The sequence below is a fragment of a genome, unplaced genomic scaffold (genome assembly GCF_019419815.1).
Source record: "Pyrus x bretschneideri cultivar Hongxiangsu unplaced genomic scaffold, Pyrus_bretschneideri_v1 Contig53, whole genome shotgun sequence".
NCBI classification, from domain to species: Eukaryota; Viridiplantae; Streptophyta; class Magnoliopsida; order Rosales; family Rosaceae; genus Pyrus; species Pyrus x bretschneideri.
This window is the reverse complement of record NW_025999791.1, coordinates 2,549,959-2,576,823: the sequence shown is the minus strand read 5'-3', so window position 1 is coordinate 2,576,823 and position 26,865 is coordinate 2,549,959. Positions and strand designations below refer to the sequence as shown.

General features: G+C 36.8%; 5 protein-coding genes and 1 pseudogene across 8 annotated transcripts; 4 read left to right on the top strand and 2 right to left on the bottom strand.

Moving 5' to 3' along the window:
• Positions 1 to 344: 344 nt before the first annotated feature.
• On the top strand, positions 345 to 2,466 carry LOC103952727 (dihydroneopterin aldolase 2-like). Its single transcript, XM_009364397.3, is given in 4 exon segments — positions 345 to 560; positions 1,527 to 1,731; positions 2,102 to 2,193; positions 2,196 to 2,466. Coding segments are annotated over 4 exon segments (426 nt in total). The 5' UTR covers positions 345 to 541; the 3' UTR covers positions 2,306 to 2,466.
• Positions 2,467 to 3,273: 807 nt separating this feature from the next.
• On the bottom strand, positions 3,274 to 5,985 carry LOC108867621 (50S ribosomal protein L22, chloroplastic-like). Its single transcript, XM_018648803.2, has 7 exons — positions 5,829 to 5,985; positions 5,579 to 5,719; positions 5,416 to 5,498; positions 5,153 to 5,311; positions 4,478 to 4,588; positions 3,906 to 3,972; positions 3,274 to 3,811 (listed from the first exon to the last, which is right to left on the bottom strand). The coding sequence occupies exons 2-7, from the start codon at positions 5,691 to 5,693 to the stop codon at positions 3,531 to 3,533; spliced, it is 816 nt and encodes a 271-aa protein (XP_018504319.1). The 5' UTR covers positions 5,694 to 5,719; positions 5,829 to 5,985; the 3' UTR covers positions 3,274 to 3,530.
• Positions 5,986 to 10,803: 4,818 nt separating this feature from the next.
• Positions 10,804 to 11,406, top strand: LOC103952834 (agamous-like MADS-box protein AGL62). Its single transcript, XM_009364521.2, has one exon. The coding sequence runs from the start codon at positions 10,804 to 10,806 to the stop codon at positions 11,404 to 11,406; it is 603 nt and encodes a 200-aa protein (XP_009362796.2).
• Positions 11,407 to 12,689: 1,283 nt separating this feature from the next.
• LOC103952729 lies at positions 12,690 to 13,995 on the bottom strand (annotated as a pseudogene).
• A 2,705-nt stretch (positions 13,996 to 16,700) lies between these two features.
• On the top strand, positions 16,701 to 21,371 carry LOC103952726. Of its 3 annotated transcripts, none has more exons than XM_048570567.1 (11): positions 16,701 to 17,035; positions 17,610 to 17,766; positions 17,900 to 18,030; positions 18,571 to 18,679; positions 18,780 to 18,819; positions 19,034 to 19,123; positions 19,244 to 19,343; positions 19,463 to 19,599; positions 19,685 to 19,787; positions 20,030 to 20,718; positions 20,927 to 21,371. In XM_048570567.1, the coding sequence occupies exons 2-11, from the start codon at positions 17,628 to 17,630 to the stop codon at positions 21,201 to 21,203; spliced, it is 1,815 nt and encodes a 604-aa protein (XP_048426524.1). In that variant the 5' UTR covers positions 16,701 to 17,035; positions 17,610 to 17,627; the 3' UTR covers positions 21,204 to 21,371. The 3 variants fall into 3 exon arrangements, with proteins under 3 accessions (XP_048426524.1, XP_048426523.1, XP_009362671.2); XM_048570566.1 differs by having other exon boundaries at positions 17,543 to 17,766; XM_009364396.3 differs by having other exon boundaries at positions 17,534 to 17,766.
• Positions 21,372 to 22,820: 1,449 nt separating this feature from the next.
• LOC103952725 (iron-sulfur cluster co-chaperone protein HscB homolog) lies at positions 22,821 to 26,766 on the top strand. Of its 2 annotated transcripts, none has more exons than XM_009364395.3 (8): positions 22,821 to 23,258; positions 23,600 to 23,696; positions 23,804 to 23,893; positions 24,741 to 24,806; positions 25,255 to 25,323; positions 25,729 to 25,871; positions 26,231 to 26,353; positions 26,446 to 26,766. In XM_009364395.3, exons 1-6 carry the CDS (start codon positions 22,909 to 22,911, stop codon positions 25,864 to 25,866), a joined length of 810 nt encoding a protein of 269 aa, XP_009362670.2. In that variant the 5' UTR covers positions 22,821 to 22,908; the 3' UTR covers positions 25,867 to 25,871; positions 26,231 to 26,353; positions 26,446 to 26,766. The 2 variants fall into 2 exon arrangements, with proteins under 2 accessions (XP_009362670.2, XP_009362668.2); XM_009364393.3 differs by having other exon boundaries at positions 22,825 to 23,258; positions 26,273 to 26,353.
• The last annotated feature ends 99 nt before the right edge of the window (positions 26,767 to 26,865 follow it).

Below are 26,865 nucleotides of genomic sequence, written 5' to 3'. Positions count from 1 at the left end.
TCATTTTCATATATGTACAAAAAAATATATATCAATTTTTATAAGAAAAATTAATGAAAATGATTTAAAAACTTTGACTTTTAGTGTAAAAATATAATTTTTCGTTAAACTGAACAGTACCGAGTGTTTTTCGTTAAAGTTCTCATTTTTATAAGATGGGGACTAATTTTGAAATTTGCAACACCATTTCAACTAGCAACTATTTGGTCCTATCATGTGAATATATATAATTAGGAGATCATATTTAGTGGTTGAAATGTTTATTTGATAGTTTAATAGACTTGGAGGTAACGTATTATTATTATTATTATATATAGTCCATTAAAATGGTGAGTTATAGACCATAATTACGGTGTAGCTAATATAAGTGCAGGTACAGCACGCGCTATCCGGTATCCATCCGTGAGTTTTGTGTAGAGTTCCAGATTTTCTGAGACTCTGGGTTCTACTCGCATACACATATCTCACCAAACGCAGATTCTCCCGCGACGCACCACCCTTGAAGAAACATTCAGCAAAAGCTGCCGAATACAGAGCTTTAATGGTTGCGCCCACTTCTGGTAAACTCATCTTCTCTATCTCTTTCTCTACTCTGCTTACTTTTTCTTACTTCTCCGAAAAAGTTAAATAAAATCCAGAAGCTTTTTTTTGTAATTTTGATATGGAAAAAGGTCTAAATTTTGAGATATGGGTAATGGGTTTTTGAACATTTGTGGTTATGAGCATGTTAGCATTACTGGGTTCCTCCTGGATTTACAAAAAGAAAAGAAAAAAGAAGATGTTTCTTGGTTGGCCATAGGAACTTTTGGATACCCCAACCCCATCACCAATGCATAGGCCTCGTTTGGTGCCGAGGATTAGATTGGATAGGATAACTCACTAGATTGTTTGTATGTTGAATGAAGAATTAGATGCCCGCTTCCAAATTTTGCACAGGTTGAAAGGTGGAAGATGAACTAGTCACTGAAGGTAACTTATCCCTCGGCGTCCTACTATTGTAGGGATTAAAAGGATAAGTTCCCTTCATGACTAATATCATCTTCGATATTCAACTCGTACAAAGTTTTCAAAGTTGGCATACATTTCTTTGTTCAACATTCATTCAAGCTACTTAGTTATCCAATCCAATTCAATCCTAGACAATTGAGGCCGTCATAAAGTGTAAATGAACACAAAAAGCTTCTTCTAACTACCATTGAAACTTATATTAGGAGTTGAGGGATAGTGTACTAGGAAAGTTGTCGTTTTTCCTAATGACAGTCAATTTGCATCCCCCCTCTGCACCCAAGTTCGAATCCGTTCCCCGTAGTATAAATTAGATTAATTAGCATACTGCTCGAATAAAAACAATGAAATAATGACAGTCAATTTGTATAGATTCTTGTTATCATTTCAGTAATAATTTTATTAGGCCTTGTGTATGTTCCAAGTGAACTGTGAACATTAACATTTTTTGTGCGTCTTTCCTTTAGTGGTTGGTGTTATTGGGCAGCCATTAATGGCTAAGTATGGTTGATTTTCATTAGGAACAATACTGGAAGATGCTGCAGTACGAGGGGGAGATAAGCTCATATTGAGGGGTTTGAAGTTCCATGGTTTCCATGGGGTGAAGCCAGAGGAAAGGAAGTTGGGTCAGAAGTTTGTGATAGATGTTGATGCTTGGATGGATCTCCGGGAGGCTGGTAAATCTGATCACTTGTCAGATACCGTTAGTTACACCGAAATCTATCGGTTAGTAATAACATAATACCACCTTTTCATTTTTCATTACCTCGAATACTGACATATAACGTCCTAGTTAAGTGCTGCAATTCTAGCATGTGCATTTTACCAGTGAAATGTTCACTTCAGTTTGCAATGGCCTTGAAAAGTTATCTTCGTTATCAGTCTACCCTGAGATCTGTTTTTGTTCAGTTTCTTTTGTCTTATAAATATGATATAATTACTAACAATTACTGAAAGATATTTCAAAATGCAAACCCAAAAGCTAGGCAGTTATGTGCACAAAAGAAAAAAATTTAAACTACATTCTCGTCCAATATCTAAGATTTTCTCAAACTAATACGAGATCACTTTTGATTTATTGAAATGTACACCGCAGCATTGTAAAGGAAGTTGTAGAAGGGCCTCCTCATAATCTTCTGGAGTCCGTGGCTCAACAAGTTGCGTCTACCACTCTGAAAAATTATCCCAGATATCTGCTGTCTCTGTGAAAGTTGTGAAGCCGCATGTCGCTGTTCATGGTCCTCTTGACTACCTGGGTGTCGAGATTTTTAGATACAGAAGTATTGATGCGCCAAAGTAATATTTTACCAAGTTACTCGTACATAGGCAATCTACGTCCCCTGTGACTTCCTGACACAGGTTTTTAGTGTGGTTTTCTTTCAGTTCGAAATTTTGGCGCAGATCCTTGTTCTATATCGTGAACCAGTGCTATCACTAATTAATGGCATTGCAGTTTTATCTTGTGATTGTGCACGTTTTGACTACTGTGATTGTTTGATCTTGGTTGCTTTGGTTTTGTACTTAATACCTGTGAACTTTTCTTTTATTGGATTTCTTCATCAAGATTGCAGCAACGGGTCAGTCCCGTTACTTATGCAGCAAACAAGAGATAGGTCAGCTGCAGAGAGGGCTGGTCATGAGTGGAATAGTTAGATCAGTTAGCAAGATTTGTTGGTAGTTCAGTTGCTATATCGAGAGTTACGCTCTCCATAACCATGTCTAGGGTTTGTCGATAACAAAACTCTCACAAGCGAATGAGTCTTCTTGTAGGGAGGTTGTGTTTCTGAACCCAGTTCTGTAGTTTTGGGTTTGGATCTGCAGAGCATTCCATGGTGTTGGACTCAGTTTTCATCCATCGAGCGCCTAGCTTGGACCACAGTTTAATACTACTGTTGGGTTTTATTAAACAAGCAACCGCTGTGCAGCTTCTTTCATGAATATGATCGACAGGGAGAAATTGTTCCCATAACTGTCATAAACAACCCCTCGCTTGACGATCATGTGAACGGTTTTGTGAGGTTTGTAGCATCCGGGAAGAGCAGGGAAGAATTCTTCATCGATAAGCCGGCAGCTTACAGGTACCGATTAGTTTGATAGAATGTAATTAGCCAACTGGTAAGCAGCATCTAAAACGATATATTTTCGTGTGCACGCTAAAATCCTCCAAGATTTGCGGTTCCAGATTGGAGTATTTCGACATGCTTCCCGTGTATGCGGTATCAATGTGAATAAATACAAGCGTTACTACGAGGAAAACAAAATAAAAAGCACTGTAAAACGAGAATCCTGCATTTCCTTCTAAACTTCAAAATTTTATTCTCTCAACAAAAGCCGACTAAGAAATGACTGCGAAAAAAATAATAACTGCGAGCGAGCAGCCTCTACCAGAAACGAAACAAGGTTTGCTCCTACTGTGGCACTCCGTCTTTCACAATTCAACATGACAATTTGATCCAAATGCAAGGACAGGGGAGGAGTCTCAAAACTTTCTTTTAGAATGTGAATGCAAGGGAAGGAAGCTTTGCTCATGAAGCCTCACCATTTTGTTCACGATCACGACTTCTGCCTTTGCGGCCCCAAATTGGAGTTGTCTCAATAAGTTGGTGAGGAACAAGCTTTCTTTCGCGCTTAGTCATCTTAATGAAATTCTTAACCTTCAGTTTGGCTATCTCTGCCTCCTCGTCAGGGGTAATCTCCCTCACTACGACCGTAAGGCGGCATTCTGGTCTCACTTTCACTCCACATTTGCCTTTAGCATGGTAGGATAGCCTCTTTTTGAAGAATCCCTTTCCAACAAAAGCCTCGGCTACAAATAAGGAGAAAATGCAGAACAAAGAAGGTTAAAACTGAAAAACAAAAAAGAAAGATAACAAAAACTAAACTTTGTTTACAGTATTTACCAACAAGGAGACGGTCTGGATCCAACCCATGATTATGAGTTGCATTTGCTCGGGCTGAATGAATGACCTGCAAGTAGTAGTTTCTTATTTAATGTTCACATTCTGGAGTATATACATATTTTTTTTCATGTGAGTATGCCGCTCTCACAACTCACAATGAAGCATACAGGCAGCTTACCAGCTTAAAACTAATAAAACAAATACTTCTACTTCCAGACTCTACTCAGAGGCATTTTGTAGATGCGTGAATCAAAATAATAATAGTAAATCACCTTAAATGCTAATTCACTTGACTTCAACACAGATGTTTCTACATAGCAAAGCATAGCTAACATATATTTATATATATGGGGTGTGCTATCCACACACCCCTTGTTGATTTCTGCCCCTTGATCTTCTTCAATTCACCCGATCCAATGGCCAAAAATTAGAAGGATGTGTAAGAAGTAAAAGGGGGTGTGTGGATATCACACCCCTATACACACACACATTGTATATATATATGTGTGTGTGTGTGTCATAAAACTGTTCTAATTAAAATAGCTCAACAAAACGCTAAGTGGCTGTATCACCTGGTACACAGTTTTTGAAGCTCGCTTTACTGTCACTTGCAACTGCAACAATGCATCTTCAACGCGCATACCACGTACCAGTGCAGCAACCAAGTTGACCTTCTTAGGGCTCTGAGAGTAACAAATGAGTGAGCTAAAATCAATAAAGGTACATTAACAATAAGGGGTAGAACATGAAATAACATAAAGTATAGAGCAGTCATTTATGCGACCCGAGATCATTCACTTTAATGTCTAAACTGCAAGAACATAAACTATCCAAGATTAAATCCAACTTTTAGGACTATTAGCAATTTAGCATCCAAGATGATTGGAAACGAATATACGTCCGTTTCAACATAAAGACAAGTGTAAAGGAACTGCTAGACTACTGTTTTCAGTACTGTCTTTTCCTAAATGCATCACACACACCCACATAATCAGCAAAATGACTAGTGTAAAGGAACTTGTTCAACCCCTGGCCCTCTCTACGCCATTAGTTGTCCATCCTAAGGTAAATTTGGTAGAACACAGAGATCAATACCCTAATACTAAATTTGCCTATTGGATAGCAAAGGAACATTAATTCAGAAAATGTGCTTCATGGCCCGATATACCTAAAAAACTGAATCCGAACAAAGCATATAATCCATTACAAACCCTTATAACGATATAACAAGAGTGCAATTTCATTACCTGCTTTATTCCCTTTAAGATGGCTTGAACTTTAGCAGGTTTAGTGAGCGATTTCTGCTTGTGCTCCTCATTCGTCGCAGTATTTGATGCCAAAACAGGAGTCAATGGAGATGGAAGAGGTGTTTCCTCAGCTCTCAAGTTTCTCGAACTAGAAATTCCCTGTAAGATGAAAACACAAATATAAATATATATACATTATATATATATACACACACACATGTGTGTGTATTATATATAAATATATATGTAAATTTGAGAATTACCAAGTGCTGAAAATATTGATGAAGGGGCCTTGAAATGGTTGGAGAAGATGGTTTGCAAAGAGTTTGGAAATAAGGCAAGAGACCTGCAACATTAAGATTCTGATATTCAACAATTTCCCAAAACACCAAGTGAGAAAATTGGAGGTTTCGAAGAGCTACTGACCCTCTAAACGAGAAGAGGAAGAAGAACAGAAATTGGCTCGAGGGTTGTAACTACATTCAACCCTTTTTCCAATTTGACGGATAGCTGATTGCAGATGCCTCTGCCAAGCCGCCATGGCTGCAAAAGAGATTTGCTTACTACCTACAAAAATGGAGGAAAATACTGACATTTGTTAGTGGATTTGGGCATTTGGGGGAGAATCGGAGGTTGGGATATCTGAAAGTTGAGTTCTTTGTGCGCCACCACCTACCTCAGCCTCGTTTCAACCGCGACGGCCACCGCAAAGTGTCAAAGTGTGAAGAGTTTCAAAGCTCAGTTGCCGCGGCAAACCTAAATAACTGACCCATTTGGCCGTGTTTTTACTGGACTTCTGGAGGCTGAGCCGAAGCTTTTCGGGAAAGAAAAAAATAATAATAAAATACTTTAACTAAGAGAATTGTTATTAGCATTTCAAAAATCTTATTCTACATTCCTCATAAGGGTAATTTTCTTTCTAATTATAGAAAGTTTGGAGTGCAAAATGAGATTTTTGGAGTGCGAATAACAATTCCCTAACCAAATTGTAGCAATAATGCTAATCTACTTTCTGGCACCCTTGAGCATTTCAACTATTTTTGTACAATTTTTTTTATATTTCTCATATCACTACAACAAATTATCATATTTATATTCTTCAAAATATATTTTTTCGTGTAAAATCTAATATACACTAAATATACATTTTAACATCTTGAATTTAAAAAAAAAAATGTACACTAAATATAAATTTTAATATCTTTATATTTTTCACTTATTTTTTTACTTTTTGGCTTAAATATTCCACTAAATCCGTTTCCTAATACATTATAAAGATTTCCTTAATGCTAACGAAAATTTTCACACCCTAACCCGGAATGTCCACTTAGACTCCGAATCGAACTGTGTTGGCCGACACCTGGAAGGTGATAAAGCCATAAAGTGTAATGTGGTGGAATATGTAAATAAATTTAAACCTAAAAGTGTCTAAATACAAGAGTGCACGGTGAGCATTCACACATGATGACAGAGCATAAATACAGTACAGTAAAATAGGGTGAGAAATTATATCATCGAAGGTAACCGTCTACCCTAAGATTTGCCAAGAATCCTCGTCGATATGAAAGCTCAGCTACTAAAACCTAGAGGGGCGAAAAATAAGGGTGAGTGGGCCTGAAAATAAAGTTTTAATAAAAAACCTTTGAAAAGTTATAACCCATCACCGTAAAACATGTATAGTTTTCAAAATATACATACTACGTATAGTATGAAATACTTACCGTAGCCTAAAAAACGTAAATAAGGCATGACATCCCAAAATCTCAATAGGGATATAAGTAAAATCAGGTGCTCAACAACCTATGCTAGCACACCAGTTAGAGTTACCTAATGCAACCTGTACGATTTCACCTATTGCTCATCAATCTATGCTCGCACACGAGTTGGAGTCGCCTAATGCGACCTGTATGACATGACAGGGTGTAATCATAATATACGCTATAGTGCTACGATCACATGAAAATTGGCGATAATCGCAGTCACCTACGAGTCGGAGTTGCCTAATGCGACATGTACGACAGGACTGGCACCTACTTGGATCCAAGGCGAGCGTGCGGTGCAGGAGGTGAACATACACGTGAAGGACTGGCCCTAGCTCGGGGCGAGCACTAACACTAGGATGCAACAATGATGAGCAGACTACATGAATATAAGCATGCCATAATGATTCAATAATTCTAATCAACATAATAACGTTCATAGCCGTAGATATAATTATGGCATCAAAGATTATAAGCATACCTGTGCATCCTGTAGGATGTAGCATATTTTATAAATTTCGTCATTTCACTAATTCTTATAAACTTTAGTCTAATCCAGGCATACGTAAGAAATTCTTTTTCAAATGCATAAATGGGAACTATCAATCATATATATACTATAAAAAGGAAAAGACACTCACCTGAAGTCCGCGCTACAACACCCTAGCATGAATATCGAGGTGTCACGAACAATCGTCGCCTAGAACAATTATCAAATCACATCTCAGAATTCTTATCGATATAACACATAACTTACATAAAACACATCTCCAAAGACGTTCTAGAATGATTTTAAACCCATTGACCAAAAGTCAACCGTTGGTCAAAGGTTGACTGTAGGGTCCACAACACTACGTAACTCGATTTGGAGGATCCACAACTTAGATTTCCTATCCAAAACTTCCAAAGAGGCACATTATTCTTCTAGAACATCATATTAAAATTTCATTACGATCCAACGGTTGGATCTCCGTCAATTGCAAATTCAAGTGGCGGCCAACGTTTTATTTTACGAGCTTACAAATCCAATTCAGGAAGATTCGTAAGTCGGATTTCCGATCTGTATGTTTCTAATGTCCTCAAATATTACGTAATATAATGTATTAAAGTTTGGTGATGATCCAATGGTTGGATCATCGAATCATATAACAACCAAGTGGCTGCCCTTAACGAAAATATAACCAAACGACGAAATTTCAAAAAACGGAGGGCGGATTCGGGTCCGTCATGTCGAGGAACCTAAGAAGGATCTCGAGTTCCTCCCAGCGCCGCTGCAAGGTAGCTGCATAGGTAGCCACGCGCTGCACCCTTCGACCATCAACACGTGTTCACGCGCGCCACGTGCCTGCAAGTATGGCTGTACTTATCTTCATTGCGAAGGTTTGCATTTTTCAAGTTGAACCTTCAACTTCCAGAGCTCTAACGAGCTCAAATCTCAGTCATTTTCAGTGATTTTAAAACCAACATGAAGCTAGAAATGTGGGGAAGATGATTATACCAATTCGAGGCCCAGTCGTGGCCGGAGTTAATAGGGGGAACGGCCTAAAAGTGACCAAACGATCGAGAGTTAACTCATAATGAGTAAAAGCTAACGTCGAGTGCATACTCACAATGAGAAACGCCACGAGCCGAGCCGCCTCGCAACTAGCACTGCCTCCAGCCAAGCAACCGCCTCACCGTGAGCATTGCCTCTAGTCAAGCAACCTCGAAACGTGTGCTACCTCTAGCTGAGTTTTGCTTCACGTTGAACATCGCCTCATGTTGAGCACTGGTTTTAGACGAGATCTAGTCACTTCGGCCCGCACATAGATTGGATTTGAAATCTCCAGCCAAAAGACTTTCTTGACTGAAGACTTGGGGGACTCCTGTTGTACCATATATTGGGCCCTAGTATTTGGGCCTCACGACCTAGCCCATGAAGCATGTAGGAGGTGAAGGGAACCCTTATTCTATAAAAGGGATCCTTCATCTCACTTTAATGGATATAACAAAGAGAGCAGACCCTAGCCTCCATATTGTAACCCTCAATTTACATAATGAAACTGGATCGACACCAATGTGGACGTAGTCCAACTTGAGGTGAACCACGATATATCTTTGTGTTCTTGTGCTTTTGTGTGATTTACGGTTGGATTTACGTTAGTCCAAGATTAACCCAATTTTGTGCATCAACATAGTACACTTGAGTTTTTAAAAAGTTTAATTTTTTAACACACATATCCTACTATTTGTATAATGACACGTGATATACCATCTTATGTTCCGATCACATTGAAAAAAATTTCCGCCATCTAGGTCATGTGGGAGGCTGATAGCCTTATCATTTTTTATTAAAAAAACAAAAAGGCTTGACTTCTAAGAAAGTCCACCCCACCCAAATTAACTCCATAATCCTCCATTTCCTAAATCCCACCATCATCAGCACACCACCCAACCGAAGTCCACCATCATCAGCACATCGTCAATCTCTTCCCCAAACTTCACGTACCTATCGACACTTCAAGTTTGACTTAATTAGGCATTTCATGATTAATTTGATATTTATATTTATTCTATGTGTTTGAGAAATAACTTTCTCAATTGCAAGGAATTAATGATCTTATTAAAAATGATAGAAAATGGTTAAACTAAATTGTTGTTTGTATAAAGATTATGAATAAAAAGTTGTAATTTATCATTTAATATTTCAACGGTATTTTTATCTAATTTTTTTTTTTAGCTTGAACATAGCAAAAGGTTTGGGAAAATATTAAATAGACAGATGTTATAATGTTATTAGGCCACTTGTTATAGTGAGTAAATTGAGTACTGACTAGTCAGTACTCAAATATTGTCCTCTGTTTTTTTTTTTTTGCTTTTCTGACCCACCATTTTTTGTGGTTTGTTAACCCATTTCTCTCTTCTTTTTATTTTTATTTTTATTTTTATTTTATATATTATTCTTGTATGTATTTTTTTCCCCTCTTTATAAGACCCCCAGCGTATTTATCTTAAACTCTCACATTATCTATAAATATTGTATTAATTTTTTAAAAATAATGTAAATATTGTTTAATGCTTATTTTATGATAAAAGAAATTTATTTAAATTCATCTAGGCTCCTGCCTAAATCTCACATAGGCGCCTAGCTACTAGGCCCCAGTCCGCTGCATGACTAGCGCCTAACGTTTTTTTAGAATCTAAACCTAACCAATTTGAGCTTCTTACATGGCTTTGATATTACCGCTTACAACTGCTTTGGTGAAGAGACTGTTTTTTGTTATGAATATTGACTCAAAACTTTGCACTCCCCATTGTGAAAGCAACCGCTTCGATTGAACCTTGCACACTTTTGAATTTCGCCCCTCCCCTCGGCAAAACTTGACTTCGCAACCGCCGCCACGAGTTGTTACTATTGCACGTTAAATATGAGTGGGCAGCAAAGTTCCTATGTTCCACTTCTAAAGTGTATGAATGAAAAATAAGTACATATATTATATTTTAAGTAAAATAATAACATTATATGACCGTGAACTGAGTACGTCGAAATTAATCGTGTTTCCTAACTTGTAGCAAACACAAACCAAACAAAATCGTTTTTTTTTTTTTTTTTTTTTTTTCTCCGAACAATCAAATCGTGTTTACGAGTTTGTCTTTCCACATCTTGAAATCTGGAGAACGCGTGATAAGAGAAGAAAAGATTTGGATTTAGAAACGGATGACGAAACCTTGGGAAAGGGTTAACTGCCTAATCAATTAGATGTTTTCACCGACTTATTTTCTGTTCATAATGTGTGTCTATATATATCCCACTCTAGGGCTCTATAATCTCTTCCTTTATATCCTCTTCTACAAGCACAAATCTACTGTAGATCGCAAACTCCATAAACTCGCTCCATTTTTGCTAGAGATATGCCAGGCATTATTAGTACCGCTCTTCCAAATAAAAAATCTGTTCAAAGAAAACTTGTTATCAAGAAAATAGAGAAACCAAATTCCCTGCTGGTCTCGTTTTCGAAGCGGAGGGGCGGTCTTTTCAGGAAGGCTTGTCAACTCAGCGGTCTGTGTGGCGCTGAGGTGGCCGTCATTGTTTTCTCTCCGTGTGGCAGGCTGTACGTCTTTGGCCACCCATCGGCGGATTCTGTTCTCTCTCGCCTTGAACGCGTAAACAATGCCTTGCATGGCCGCCAATACATCTCCATGCATGCTAGTTCTGAGGATGAAGATCATGATACAGACAGCAGTATAAACGAGTCCAATTCAATAGAATCTTGTATGGTGTCCAAAACGAGCATAGATCTTGAAAATCTTGTCTTAGATCTTGAAAAAGACACAGAGGAGATGGAGGAGGACGAGGCGAGCAAATTTTGGTGGGACCAGCCAATCGAGACTGTGAAGAAGTTGGATGAACTGAAGCAGTTCAAGAGTTCATTAGACAAATTGAAGGCTAAAGTAATTACGCAATTGGATGAGATGGAAATGCGTAAATTGGTTGTGAGGCATTATTTGATGTGAGACCATGCGTTGTGATGTATTACTTATTTTGTTACAATTGTATCGAGTTCTACATTTATTGTCTCAAGGAAGAAAAGGAGAGCTTTCATTGACTAGGGTTACCTTTTGTGCAAGTGTCGTTATTAAACGTTTGATTCTTTTTACTGCATATATAGAGTATTTAATCTTTTGTAAACTAACTAGATTAAGGGATTAAGTAAGAAATTGCATGTACATGTAAAACCCTATTCACAATCTTACCTTGGGATCCCACAGATAGTAATAATATTATGGCAGTCGAATTCTCGGGCAATTCCAACACCAAAAAAGAACTTCGCTTTGTCTTTATACATGCGAATACAGGCCGAGAGTATTTGTAAGACACACAAAATTGATATACTACTTGATGCGCATTATAATTCATATACAATATTAGATTCCTCTATTATTGTAGCCAATTCTTAGAAAGCGTGTGAATTTTGTATGTGCAAATATAATTATGAATCAAATAAAAAACCAATATATGATCTCTTCCGGGTGTGCTTTTCTTTTACTAATCAGTTAATGAAGTTTACACGATGTTCTTTTTTGGTATATGTTTTGCTTATTCGTCGTAAAAATATAAATTAACGTTTGTTTTTTTTTTAATTATTCTTAGTTGATTGATTTTCCGCTTACATGCATGAACGTAATATCGGTATCGCATAAATTAACAAGTACAATAGGACCAATAAATAAGGACTTTTTTTTATAAGTACCAAATAAAATCTTAACATTGTTAATAAAATGACCTGCTTGACATCAATATGGCGCCCTATGACCAAAGTTACCGAGTTCCCGTAAATGAATAATTGTTAACTTGATAATTTAATATACGGAAGGACAACTAGTGCAATAATTTGTAAAATTACAGATTATTTCTACCAATTTTAACGGACGATGACCAAAATGTTCTATGCTCTTACAACCATTGGGTGATAAGTTTCTATCATATTTTCTACATTATGGATTCCGAGTTTAAACTCTCATGAATATGATGATAGATTCAAGTTAAACGTTATGATTTTAATTTAGGGTAAATTACATTTTCATACCTTAGGTTTGGGGTCTATTTCAATTCCTTACAACATCTTCAAAACATTTCACTTTCATACCTTAAGTACTATTTTATTTCAAAATAATACCTCAGTTACATTTTTCATCCATTGATCCGTTAAGTGCTGACGTGTCTGCCACATATATGCCATGTGGCTGCCAAATGTCTGCCACATGGCAAAAAATATGCTATTTCCGACCTTGTAAACAACGGGCTGCACCAAGGCCTGTGTGGCTACTTTGTTAGAAGATTTTTTTGGTGGTATAATTACGCTGCATGATGTTTTTGTGTTCATTGGACTTCAGAGAAAACTCCTCCCCCACGCCCTCTGCTAATATTCACATTTGTGGATAGGCCTCTTCCGAGTCTGTGTACCCATCACAATGGAAAAGAATTCGTCCCAAGGACACACTGAAAGGACGCAAGGGAATGGAATTGCGGAAGAAAAAAATTTGACAGTACTAGCATAGAGATTAGGATTTTGTTTGATTCACGACTTTTACTTGAAGAAAAAGCAAGTATAATTGTCTAGCAAGGAGCCCTTTCTACAAATATTGCTAGCATTGTTCAATGTGCCCAACTTACGACTTACGAGATACAAAACTATACCTTGTGAAGGTAATGGGAGGAGGAAGAAAGATGGATCACAGTGGACGAAGCTTTCTCATCAACCACTTCTTTCGCAGAGCGGGGTGCAATGCTAAAAATATCCTGGCTCTCTTCTCATCCTCCAAAATGTCAATAGCATTTAGGACATCAGTAAATTTCTCTACGGATACAGATGCCTCTTTCTTCAGTTTCTTCAACGGTGACTCTGCAACTGCCATATGTCCTAGAGCATTGGCCGCAACTCCATCCGTTGGTTTCTTAGACAGTTGTAAGGTTTGTGTGCTTACAGGACGGTGCCTTTCCTTTTGATCTGAAAAATTCTTGACATCACTTGAACCCATTGACTTCTTCTGAACATCTCCATCAATTTTCTTGGCACTGGTTCCCTTGTAAAGAGCTCGACTGCGGCTTGATGGAACTTTTTCAAAAATCTAGTGTCATTTCCACATATGATACACACATCAGAATAATATGACATAACTTTATTTCTGTACATGTGGAAACTGGGATGTGCCTGCATTTATAACAAAGTAAGGTACGAGCAATAGAATGTCTCCATTAAATTACTAATCAAGAACAATTCAAATATACCTCGACATACTTGTCCCAGACCGGATCATCAGCCACCACCTTCTGTTGTGTTTCGTCCCTAGTAAAACCCTTTTCATCAAGCAGGATGCTAACGCTACTGTAATGTTTCCTGAACACTTTGTACCGATTTTTCAATACCGCCCTACCATGCTGACAGTGTACCAAATTTTCAATACCGCCCTACCATGCTGAAACCCGAATTTCTCATTACAGCATGTGATCATGGTAATCCATGATTTATTCTTGAAAGTGCGACCAACCTTATTCCCTTTGTGCACTTCATCCAACATTAGTTCAAGGAAGAATTGGTCCATAGTCTGTGACCAGTCAATTTTTTTAGGATCACATCTTTCTTTCTCACAAATTACATCACAATCATCATGTTTACACCATCTCCGTCTCTATTTCCCCCTCCGTAGACAGAACTGCTACGACTCCACAGCTGCCATCACCATCACCGTGCCGCCCGGCACCACAACTAAATTTTCAAACCAGCTCCACCATCTCCTTATTACATTGCTCCTTTCCCCACCAAGACTGTCTCAACATAACCTTGTCCACCATTTTCTTCTGACACTGCTCCTTTCCTTCCGACTAAATTCTCTTTTTTTTTTTTTTTTTATTCTTTTCCTTCTTTCGTGATTCACTTTCAGCCTTACAACTCCTCAGGAAATAATAACAAAAAAGCTTAGGCTGCTAAAATATTTTGACCATGGCATCCCGAGAGGTTTGCACACCACAGTTTATATATTTCTGTCCCTCAATTCTCATTTGGTACGTGCAGGAAAAGAAAAATAGTGCACGGATATCACGTCTCATTTCTTTCATTTTCGATGCTTTCTTTATTCTTATCAAAAGGAGGACACAACTAGTTTACCAAAAAAAAAAAAAAAAGAGGACACAACCAAGCATATAAGAAATGTGAGTGCCCATATCCTCAAATATTTTACATATTCTTTTCATCTAATTTATCCAGTGATTCCTTTCACATGCTCAACAACCAAATTTTTTATTCTATCCGACATATGGAATAATTTTCGAAAAATCCATCTGTTTTGTGTTTTTTTTTCCCCTCACCGACTCACAACGACTTCATTCTTTTGGTTTTATGTACACACCTGGAAACATTCACGCGTATTAGGTAAGAACGTCACCTGATTCACAACATTCTATTCCAACATGTTGAGGCCCTTAGATTTCGATATTTTATTAAATAAGAACATCATCAACGATACAATGATGTATTTCTTCCGCAATACAATAACATGTTCAATAGAGTTTAAGATAATATTTATCTTCGCCTCATATTCCGCTCTTGCGAACAATGTATGTTTATTGTAGATGTAAAATTATTTTCCTCATTAATGTGAGATTTATTTTTAACACGACCCGCGTGTGGCGATTTTCAAGTCAAATGTCTAGACAATGCAGACAGGAGTAATGTGGAGCATGTGTCACCTTTGGACTTCCTCCATAGGACAACTTGCTCCTATATCATGAAAAAAAGTTGAGGTTCCCCATACTCAAAATTGCTTAATTTCTGAATCTTATTTGGAATGTCCTCTACACAAAACATCATTTGAACCAAATGTTGTTTGGTCATATAAAGATATTCAACAAATTGATAGCAAATTACATATTTATAATGAACTGCCAACTTATTTAAAACATTAATAACTAAATAATTTTTTTAAATGATAATGAAATAACAATTAAAAAAGTACACAATTTAAAATTATCAAATTTATACGATAAAAATACGATATTACCCAATGATTTTGTTTTTAATACATTGATATTTTACATTAAGGGGAATAAGATTTCGGTTAAGCCACACAATGAGTAACATAATCTAGTATCGAATTCGTCATCTATAAAATTCGAACCTAAAATTTCTCACTTTCAAATGAAAATGAAAATCATCAATCGATCAACCTAACTTAACTAGTAAGCAATTCGAAATGTTCCAATTGAATACAGCCATAGTTTGCTTCAATTGCGCGTAGGGGCGCGAATCTAGTAGTGGCTTCCTATTCCTTCCAACCGCACCTGACCGCCACGTCAATGAATGGCTTACGTCCATAACTAGTTACGAATAAATCAACGTGTCAAGCACCCTCTTGGCTTTTGGTATAATCACCATCATGTCAAGTGTATTTTATGCATCGTACCCCACGGATTTTGAATATTGACATAAATATTGATAATTGTTACTGCATTTTAAAATTATTATTTTTCACTGCAAAAATTTAATATTTGAAGGAAGAATATACTTGTAAAGGATGAACTTTTTTTTTTTAAAGTGTTAATAACAATTTTTTTAAATATATACCAAATAGTTTGCTCTATTTAGGTGAACTGACAAAAAAATAAAAAAAAAACCACTATAAGACTCGTTTACTTATTAGCAATGAGAAACTATGGAATCAGTTCACGTTGGAATGGGAAAGGCGAGGAAAGAGAATTGGATTAACAACTCCCCCTAGTTAATCAAACTGTTAAAATTGAGTTAATTCATTACGGGTTTTAAGTAATCTCATTACTGGTTATATATAAGTAAAGGCGGAAGAAGTCATGAACGGAATCCATTCCCTTTCTTTTCATTTTCATTACTAATAAGTAGACGAGCTCTGAGTATATTTAGATGTGAATGTGATGCGACAATCTCTAAAATAGTTCAACCATATATGTAACCATTTATTTCTTTTCTCCTTTTATCTACTACTCTTGTTTGTCTCCCCTAATTCACTTTTTACTTTCTTAGTTTGTCTAAAAGTGCTTTTAAAATGGTTGAAAATGCTTTTGATAAAATTATTTTTGAAACTAATTCTTAGTAAAAATAGAAGTGAATTCTGAAAAAACGCTTAAAGTGCTGTATACAAAAGACACATAATTAATGCTTCTTCTTGATAACATTTAAAATACTTTTAGAACCTAAAAACATTTTTTTTAAAACACTTTCGATTATTTTGGATTCTAAACGACCTCTTAAGATAATAAATTCGATAAAATTGTTACGGATCAAAACCCCTCTACCCAGTATCGTCTTATAAAAGAAAAACAAATATGATTTTTAATTTATGATATGTATTTTAGCATGTGGTTTTAGACTTTTAGTTATCTGCTATGCGTCTGCAATCCGTTACGCCCAAAGACCTATTTTTTCCATGTTTGAAATCCGTCTGGGTATAAAAAAATCAGCTGGCCTTGCCTCTTTTTTCAGTGCTCGGAATCATTACTTTTCCATTGAGATCTGCACAAAATCCTCAAGATTTCAGTATTCGAATTCTGGGTTCTCTTCAGACTTCACAGTTGTGAACTGGGCAGTCACTGCAACTGGTTACAGAGCTTCCTGTGAGTTAAAGTCTCAAACTTTTGACTGAAATTTCTTATGGGTTTTTATCGTTTTTGGTATCTCTGCTGCTGTTATATGTGTAGGCACTCGAATTAGTGTTTTCTATTTTTTTTATTTATTTTTTATCCCATCTGCCCAAAACTAAATTTTTGTTGTTGTTGTGAATATTGGAATTTTTTGATACGAGTGATAATCCACACTAAATTCATTTAAACTCCGGGAAAGAGAGAGAGAACACTGTTCTATGCAATAAGAAAAAGCGGTATGGATATTGAACCTGAATACCCAATATGGAATATATTCAAAAGAAGTATTGGAGTTGAATGTTTTTGGTTGCTCAATACGCTTACAAATTTCAATATATGACAGTTTGTTCAATGAAAGTTTAACTGATTGTGTCTTTTTTTTATTTTTTTTATGGCACGTGTGATGTTTGAAGCTTTTTCTTGATTATAACAGACTCTAATCTTTGTTTTTATAAATAATTATGTGTTAAGGGAATGAAGTTTGCAAAATATTGGGAATATCTGGCTTGACTGGTAGCATAACTTTCTTAACGAGGGATCTTCACAGTTTTTTGGGGATACGAAGATGGAGAAACCGCGAAAGATCACTCAGTACAGGGAGAGGCTGGACAGGACACTGGCATCTCCTAGTCTAAGTGATGAGGAAGCATTGAAAACCCTTGTCAAGAATCAGCTGATTCGTTCTTTGGAAAATGAAAATGAAGGTTGCTAGTTCTTAACAAATTCCTTTTTGTGTTTGACATATTTAATCCGGCAACAATCATGCACCACCGATGTCTTAAAGCGGTGTAAGAAATATGTGAACGCTTAAGAATTTTATATTTATGGCTCCTGTAGGATGCAATGAGAATATGGTTGAAGAAAAGACGGCTGAAGTATCCAATTTACTGGATATGTTAAGGAGTGCTTCCCTTGTTAATGACAAGGGATTGAAAACCTGTGAGACCACAACCCAACCCGAATGGAAAGTATGTTATCGAATCTGCATTATGTTCTTCAAATCCTGCTTTGCTCTGTAACTGTCTTCGTAGTTATAATACTTTTCTCCTTCCCTTATATATATGTGTGTGTGTGTGTATGTGCGCGCCTCTCCCTCATGGCCTCAACTATAAATTTGCTTCTGTAGAATCAATTCTCTTCGCTTTAATAAGGCTGCTGAGTTTCGTTGTTATCATGCACAAGGGGAAAGTGGTTCTGACTCTCTCTTTTCAATACGCACAACTTCTAAAACTTAACATCGTCATGAACATTGTAAAGTTCTAATTTTTGACCTTCGCTTGTTTGAAAAATGGTTTTTATTGTTGTTGAAATCTAATGCTATTCATTTACATCAGTATATTTGAAATTTTAAGGGGGTTTATTCAATTGGGATGTTGATCAGTAGTCATTAAATGTTATTTCATTTATATTAATGATTATTAAGTTTTTCTATTCTTTAATCAACAAGGCGTGGTGACCCCTGTGTGATGACAGTGACACTGACGTTCAAAATATTTTTTTGCTTACAGTTAAAACAGGATAATGAAGAGTTCCGTGTGATGTATCGTGAGGGAATTGAAGGCAGTCCCTTTCATACATTACTTGCTGAAGGCTATGTAGATGGGCCTGTGGATGTCTGTAAGTGAAACCAAAATACTTGAAAGTTCATATGCCTCATTAACAAATATTGAACTTTAAAAGAGTGTATTTGAGACAAACAAGGTTCCTTTTGTTGTAGGTTTATGCATCTCGTGGGAGTCAGACCTTTACAAGAAATGGTAAGTCATTTCAATCACTGCATGTGCACTTGATTTATGCTTATATTTTGTAATGAGATATGGTCTGCTTGATGGAATTTATACTGAAAAAGTTGTTTTCTGTGAGAAATGGGCTACAAGTTTGCAACAACAATGTCGTTAAGGAGCTAAAAGACTGTACTGAAGGGATTTAACTCATTTAGACAATAATTAGGTTTATTTTAACTTCCTCCAGGTGGCCTCAGTCTACAGTTCCAACTTTCAAAATCCTCTCTAGCAAATGTTTGCAGAAGGTCAGGATCGGTGAACAGATATCTTTAGTGAGGTTTGTCTAAGATAAAACATAAAACTACATCATGTGTTAAAAAATTTCTTATTTGATTTCTCACTTCCGAGAATATTTCCATATGGAATGCTAAGTTCTGTTTATATTTTTGGAAGAAAGGATGAAAATTCCATGGCCACTTTCAGCTAGGGAGGCAGCTGTACACTATTTTATGTTTGAGTACTTCCAAGATGATCTGATTGTTGTGCTCTTTAAATCGGTTGGTAACCAAAATAATCATTTGGCTTCAATATCTGTTTTGGTTTCCATAATCCCAATACTCCTGTAATTCCAAAATAGAAACCTGAATAAACTGATTTATTGCAAATGTCGTCTCAGATCTCCGACTTGGAAAGCATTGATGGTGCTCATTGTCCCACCAATGAGGCTACTGCTGGAGCAAAGGATGCTGTAAGGATAGATATGGTGGGTGGCTTTGCTTTGCAGAAGGTTAACAATGAAAGAAGTTACTTTCGGTAAGCTATGGCAACTTGAATGTAATACCTGTTGACTTTGTTCGTGGTTTGTAATTAAAGCTTTGAAGAACGTCTATTATTGTAGGACAATATCAAATACGGATATAAAGATGGATTTCATCCCGCCATCCCTTATAAATTTTATCTCGAGGCAGCTCATTGGCAATGGTCTCAAACTCTACCAAAAGGTTATATGTTTCGTATTTAGTATAAAACGATTCAGCTAAAGATACGTAGACATGTGCAAAAAATTATATACTCAAAAGAGATATTTCGAAAAGGAAGGGGAGGGTAGGGAAATTTCTTGAGGTTGCATGTTGGGTGTTCTGCCGAAACTGCATGCAAGCATCCCTTCATTCTAATGTATGGGATTCTATTTTTTTTACGTTTCTTCACATTTTCCAATGCTAACACTCCTACAAACTTACAGGTAGTGTCTTCTAAGCTTAACTGCAATGAAGATTACAGTAAGGCCTTGAGTGGCCCGCTGTACTCTCATATACGTGAAGCTCTTTTTTCACATAATAAATCAAATGAGGCTCTGGAAGAAAAGAAGCTACATAATGATACATTCAGTCTCTCGGAAGAACATCTGGTAAAAGATAAGACGGATGAGAATTTGGTAGATGTGGATCATAAAGTCAATAATGATCACCCTACAATTAATGCTTCTCCAGATGATGCACAAGTTCACCTTGCAAGTGAAGTTGCTCCAGAAGTTGCACAAGTTATAGGTGGAAACTCATTTGATGAGATTGAGGAGGTAAAGAGCGAAGAAAGCAGGCGATTTGAGGTTCGAACACCCAACAGAGTTGTTGAAGGGGATCATGTAAATGGAAAGAGAAATGTTTTGATCAGTTCTGAAGTGGAACAAGCTCTAGGAACATTAGAAAAGGTAATTTATAAGGTTCAGCAAAATAGATTGAATGCTCAAATGCGGTCCTCTTCTGGCTTCACCAATGGAATCCCGCCAAAGGAAAATAATGTAGGTAACCCAAAATCTTTAGAAGGTGGAGTTTGTGGAAGTGGTGAACATGTTCCTGAAGCATCTAAACAAGAGGTTGTCAAGACGACTCAGCCCGAGTCCGCGAGGAATAGCTCTGTCATTCACAACTTCAGGTAATTGTGTCAATAATACTGATCATACTTTCTTCTTGGCGGTGCAAATAATACACGTCAAAATTAGCTCAGAAACTTATCCTTGAACGTATGTTATCGCTTCATTTAGCATTACAATACGACACCATGATCAATCTTTTACTTCCTCTCTTGATTTTATCTCGGAGCCAAAAGTTTAACGTTTTTATTTATTCATCTTACGTTGCAGCAATGCAGGTTCGAATTCCTTGTCGAAGGATGTTAACCCTAACAGAGTACTACCTACTTCCCTGGAGCAGGAACTTTCGGTTTCTCATGACAGCAACCAGGTTGCATTGCTTTCCTCCAAAGACGGAACTACAGAGACACCTGCTGTGGATCATATTATTCATCGTTCCGACCGCATGAACTCCGAGATCAACGGTGATCAAGAAAGTCGCCCTAGTAGAACAAAGAAGTCGAGGCAGCAAAAAGCGCTTCGGTTCTGTTGCTTCAACACCAGTTGAAGACAGATTTTTAAGAGGTGGGAAGAGGCTGAACTGTAACTGTAACATGTTACTCATGAGAAAAACTTATATGATGCTTAAAGATATAGTATACTGCTTTAGGAGACTTTAAGGATGTACGATATTCTGGAATAATAATCTACAATAATAAAGTAAATCTATTTGTCACGTCTTGCGTTTTCGAAAAATAACTTCGACAACAACGATAATACACACCCTTGACAAGTAAGTTCCCCTCCACGAAGGGTGCATACGATCCGTGACATGTAAGTTTTCCTCCACATTATTTCGACCTTTAGGAAACCCATGCCAAGTGACTTGTTTTCCTTCATTGCAGGAGTTGCCTTGGCCCCCAAGCCTTTAAACTCTTGTTTGATACGTACATGTAGTGATATACATTCATCTTCTTTAGCCTCTTAAACATTCATCTTCATTTCGGGCAATCAAATTGAATAAATAAAACAGAAACAATTGACATGGCTAAACATAGATGTGTAGTTGAAAAAAATGATGTGCGTTTATCATTTTTCTATAAAATTGTTTGTGCCAAAATTGTTTAGCAAATAGCAGAATGTTCTTTTACTAGATTGTCTAGCAACATAAGATATTTGCCTAATATATATGCGTTGAGAATGTTACAAAATATTTATGTTATTGTCGAATTGTAATATGATCAAGTTGATTCTTTCAAATTATATGGTTACTAGCCTCTTGTCACACACTCACGCATTTGATAATTTGCCCTTTTACATGTTATTTTTTACTTCAAATTTTATTCCTTTTATTTTTGTTCTTTTTACTTAGATTGTTTGTTAAACTAAAGGGAAATTTTTTGAAATGTCATATGAATTTGTACCAATTTTTCAATTTGTCATATGAACTAAAATTTTAAACAATTTGTCATACTAACTTTCCGAAATCATCAATTTGTCATGTCACCATAACTCTGTTAAGTTTTTCATCCAAAATAAGTCATGTGCCTCGCACATGACTTGTGTTCATGGTTATTTCTGTCATTTTAACACTCTACTTCATTCTATTAAGTTGTATTCGATCAAAACAATTCTAGGGTGTTCAACTTAGCATCTCATGAAATCAAATTTTATTTGGGCTTTGTAACATGAGAAACGAGTTTAGGTTTGGTGTCAGAAATAGAGTTATAAATGTATATACGTTACTCGAACACAACTATCCCCATGAATACCATCCAACACAAAATTTAAGGGCTTTACTAAAGAAAGTAAAGAACTTGTAAGGGCTTTACAAGTCATATACCTCGCACATGACTTATTTTAGATGGAAAACTTACAGAGTTAAGGTGAGATGACAAATTGATGATTTTGAAAGGTTGGTATGACAAATTGCTTAAAATTTTAGTTTATATGACAAATTAAAAAAATATGTACAAGTTCATATGACATTTCAAAAAATACTAATTAAACGAGGTATTTTTCGAAATTACAATTAATTCATTTTTTTTGCCTTCGTCGAATTTGTTGAAAATATCCTAAATTCGACTTTATGTATAAAAAAAACGTGTCAACCTTAAAAACCCCAGGGGCCAGAATCATCTCCGAAACCGAGATTACCATTTCTACCCTTCTCCTTGAGCCAAATTCCTCCTGTGTCCCAATAAACTGCCGCTTCTCACTTCAACGGTTAGAGCCTTGGAAGTTGCATTTGAACAAGTCTGTATGCTCCAACAATGTCGAAGAAGAAACTGCTCACTCCTCTCTCCGCCATTCTCCGGCGAACCCTAACTCCGACTACCGCTCTTTTCTCCTTCAATTCGTCAAGAAATTTCCAATCTCCCGCTTTTTTCACGTCCAATGTAGAAGCGGACCGCCGCCTTTTCCCGTTCGGCGGATTTGGTTTACCCGGGAATCACAGAATTCCCGGGAAATGCTTCGTCAGCTCCCAATCGGCAGAGAAAGCCGACGCTAGGTGCTGGAACTGTAGTGCCTCGCCCGAAGCGGTGCCGTTTCTGTTGTGTTCGTCTTGTCGGTGCATTCAGCCGGTGGATCAGTCGGTGGATTACTTTCAGATATTTGGACTGTAAGCAATTAAGGCTTTAAAAATTAGGTGTTCTCTCTCTTTGTTATTTCTGTCTGTTTGGTTTCTGAGAAAATGAGAGAGAGGTAGAAAGAAGGTGAAAGTTTTGAACTTTTAATTGTTTCTTTTTGGTATAATATATATTGGGGGCGGGGCAAAAGTCAAATTCGGGATCTCGGTGTATGCGCGAATGCTCTTAACCAAACGAGCAAAATTTTGAATCTTTAATTAGTCACTGTCTGCGTGGTTATAGGAAACAAAGCTAGTTTCTGTTATACTTATTTGAGCATTTCTCACAAACTAGAAGGATTTGTTTTCAATTTTGTTCAAATTAATATTAACAGGGAGAGAAAGTACGATACCAAAGTGGACGATTTGGAGGGGAAGTATAAGGCCTGGCAGAAAAAACTGCACCCTGATCTTGTTCATACTAAATCAGAGGTATTTGTGATAACATATCTTCATTTTCAACATATGGGAAATGTAAAAGATAACACTTTCCGGTTATAGTAAATGTTTTTTTTTTTTAATGTTTACCATGGTTTTAGAAAGAAAGAGAGTGTGCTGCTGAACAGTCTGCTCGGGTGATTGATGCATATCGCACACTAAGCCAGCCCTTGGCGAGGGCAATTTACATTGTAAGTGTGCTTTTTGCGTATGAGGTTATCGTTTGATGCATTTTTATTGTGTTTAAACGAATGTTCTGAGAACTGGACTAGTTTGGCAGAAAAGGGTCTTATTGAATGTGATTACTTGGTAAATAACTAACAATATTCGTATGATACAAATCAATCTTGACCCTAACAGTTATTTAGTTACAAGGGCTTCTATGTGTGTGTATGTGGGTGTTGTGACCATGATAGAGAGGTTCTTGACACGCATAGTTAATGTTGAGAATGAGTCCCACATTGATGGGAGGAGGGACCTTCTACTCCTCATATTGCCAGTTGGTTTTATGGTGGAACCTCAACTTTCTTCATGGTATCAGAGCCAGGTTGTCCCACGTGTGAAGCCAAATGGCCACATGTGCTCTACGTCACCTCGTTGTGTTGTCCACGTGTTAGGCTGGAAAATTTGCCACACGTGAAGGGGCGTGTTGAGAATGAGTCCCACATTGATGGGGGGAGGGACCTTGCATGGGCTTATAAGAGGTTGGGCTACTCCTCATATTGCCAATTGATTTTATGGTGGAACCTCAACTTTCTTCAGTTAAAACATGGCTGACTTCACATTCTTCATTTGCAACAGTGTCATGATGAATAATCCTATCATTCAATAGTTCATGATGTGAATTTGTGTGTGTATTATCATTTCCTTTGTGAGTAGCTTTCCGTACCTGCATTTAGTTTCATGGTCCCATGATTCAAAAGATAAGGGCGAGAAGATCATCTAGGCAAAGTTTCTTGATCATCCAATTTATTAGTGTTTGCTATTCATATTCTACAAGTTTTGAAATTAAACTGTTATTTATTTATTTTTTTTCAGCTGAAGCTTGAAGGTGTGGACGTTGATGAAGAAGAGACACTTTCAGAATCAGAGTTGCTAACTGAGGTAATTTGAAGAAGTTGAAATCCTGTCATATTTATACAACCTATTATCTCTTTGCAATTTTACCCATAATCTGAGTGTAGTGAAATATTGACTGAAAAAATGGTAAAGATCTTATTTTTGTAAGCTTGATGGATAATTTGACATATTTGGAGTGCACATATTTGAGACGAATATCATCCAGTAGAAAATTTTGTAATCTAGTTGAAGCTTGTGTTGTAAAATTTACAGTTGGGATGGTTTGTAGTTGAATGGTTTTTTAATTTCTTATTCTAGAATTCTTTTCCTTCAAGAAATGAAGTTTGTTATTAATATTGGAGGAAACATTTCCCATAGACGTTTGGAGTCACTGAGTTGTTTTTCTTTTGTTTTGATGAATATGCTGAAGTTGATGGGTCATTGAGTGAATATTAATTTGATTTTCTTATACCTTCTGGCTCGGAAAGTTCAGATTTTGGAAATCAGGGAAGCTGTTGAAGAGGCTGCTGACTCTCAGGCTTTGAATGAGATTCAATCTCAGGTATGAACCAAGACTTTTTACATACATGTGGGAATAATTAGCAAGGAACACGACAATTCTTGTCACATATCGCTTGCAGTCTAATTTGTAGAGCAATTTCCTAGAGTTTCATAGTTCTCAAAACTATCACACAGAGAAATTGCCAAAAGATAAAAAGTTAAGTGGACTAAGCTACTAAGGGGTCTTCAATGTGATTCTTTAGATTCGACCAAGGTTAATTAGTGTTCCATGATCTTTTGTTCTATTGTAACGGTTCTGTGTTTCCTCAAGTTCCATGAAGAAGAGCTTGCATATTTACCTTTTTAATTCACCTCTTTTGTTAATAAAAATATGCGTAATGTCGACCTTATTGCCCTTTTATTCGTTTTATTTTTTATCAACTCATCTCTGTTCTTGCTCATCTAGATGAAAGAGAAACTAAAGCATTGGTCCGACGTTTTTACAAACGCATTTCGTAGCCGCAACTTTGGAGAAGCTCTAAAAGCTATCCGGAGAATGACTTACTATGAGCGTGTAAATGAAAGTGTTGTAAAGAAGCAGTAATAAAGGTAAGACTACGCAACTATTTAGCTAAATCATCAATCTTCAATAGAAAAAAAACGAGTGTAGGAGTCAACATATAGGGCAGAAGGTGCATCATATCTGTGTTCACGAACGTGCCCTGGGGAAAGGGCTCTGTTCTATCCAGTGCACATTTGTTTGGTTTACTCTTTGGCATGGTAATGTACGAGAACACACACAGACAGAGACCTCATGGATATGGACCCGGAAACCTCACTTCCGACGGGATTATGGGAGAATGGAGGGTACCATTTGCTTTATATGGTTATGCTGTCATCCTGTAATAAATTGAATATTTATTTGAAAAGATTGGATCTATATATTTTCATTGTTAACATATTAACAGATGGATGATATGCTAACGAGGCCATCATCCGGCAACTTTCAGGCTCTTAGGATCTCAAACAGTATGGTTCTTGAACAAACAAAGTTTAACTGCACGATTGACAAGAAGATTTCGCAACAAAGTGTGAGTATGTTAAACTTTAGATACGCTTGTTTTTTTTTTTTTCTCATTTGAACGAAAGCTGTGAACTGATCCTAGATTGTTCATCTTTACAGCCAGGTTTTAATTGAAGACCTGGGTTGAGATTTTTCCCGCGTCCTTCGGATATAAATTAAACATTGGAAATAAGAAGATTGAGCTGAGATTTGTTGGAGCTGCGAATATTTTTCCATCGTATGATTCTGTAATCTTATGAAGATGGTTCAGAGGCAGCTCTTAATAATCACTCATGTTTTTGTTACATTTGTAAATTTCGAAACCGCGTCTGTCGAATTACTTGAATTCAGTGGCTGTAAGCGTTGTTGCCTGATTCGGGTGCCCGCAAATTCTGCACAGGTGAAAGAGCAATTGAAACCGGGGTGGACGATAGAGTTGAATGCTTCGGGATTAATTTTTCATTTCGAAAGTCCGTTTGATCCTCAACGTCGATGAGCCAAAACAATGTACAGAATACGAATCTTGTCCGTGCGAGGAAT

What these genes read in the sequence shown, in the direction of transcription:
- LOC108867621 (XM_018648803.2), bottom strand. Translation starts at nt 5,693, where the DNA reads ATGGCGGCTTGGCAGAGGCATCTGCAATCAGCTATCCGTCAAATTGGA. An exon ending in ATCAATATTTTCAGCACTTG is followed by an intron (nt 5,312 to 5,415) that starts GTAATTCTCAAA and finishes TTCATCTTACAG; the next exon opens with GGAATTTCTAGTTCGAGAAA. An exon ending in TCTTAAAGGGAATAAAGCAG is followed by an intron (nt 4,589 to 5,152) that starts GTAATGAAATTG and finishes TGTTACTCTCAG; the next exon opens with AGCCCTAAGAAGGTCAACTT.
- LOC103952834 (XM_009364521.2), top strand. Translation starts at nt 10,804, where the DNA reads ATGCCAGGCATTATTAGTACCGCTCTTCCAAATAAAAAATCTGTTCAA.
- LOC103952726 (XM_048570567.1), top strand. Translation starts at nt 17,628, where the DNA reads ATGGAGAAACCGCGAAAGATCACTCAGTACAGGGAGAGGCTGGACAGG. An exon ending in TTTGGAAAATGAAAATGAAG is followed by an intron (nt 17,767 to 17,899) that starts GTTGCTAGTTCT and finishes TGGCTCCTGTAG; the next exon opens with GATGCAATGAGAATATGGTT. An exon ending in TCTGTCATTCACAACTTCAG is followed by an intron (nt 20,719 to 20,926) that starts GTAATTGTGTCA and finishes CTTACGTTGCAG; the next exon opens with CAATGCAGGTTCGAATTCCT.
- LOC103952725 (XM_009364395.3), top strand. Translation starts at nt 22,909, where the DNA reads ATGTCGAAGAAGAAACTGCTCACTCCTCTCTCCGCCATTCTCCGGCGA. An exon ending in AATCAGAGTTGCTAACTGAG is followed by an intron (nt 24,807 to 25,254) that starts GTAATTTGAAGA and finishes CGGAAAGTTCAG; the next exon opens with ATTTTGGAAATCAGGGAAGC. An exon ending in TGAATGAGATTCAATCTCAG is followed by an intron (nt 25,324 to 25,728) that starts GTATGAACCAAG and finishes TTGCTCATCTAG; the next exon opens with ATGAAAGAGAAACTAAAGCA.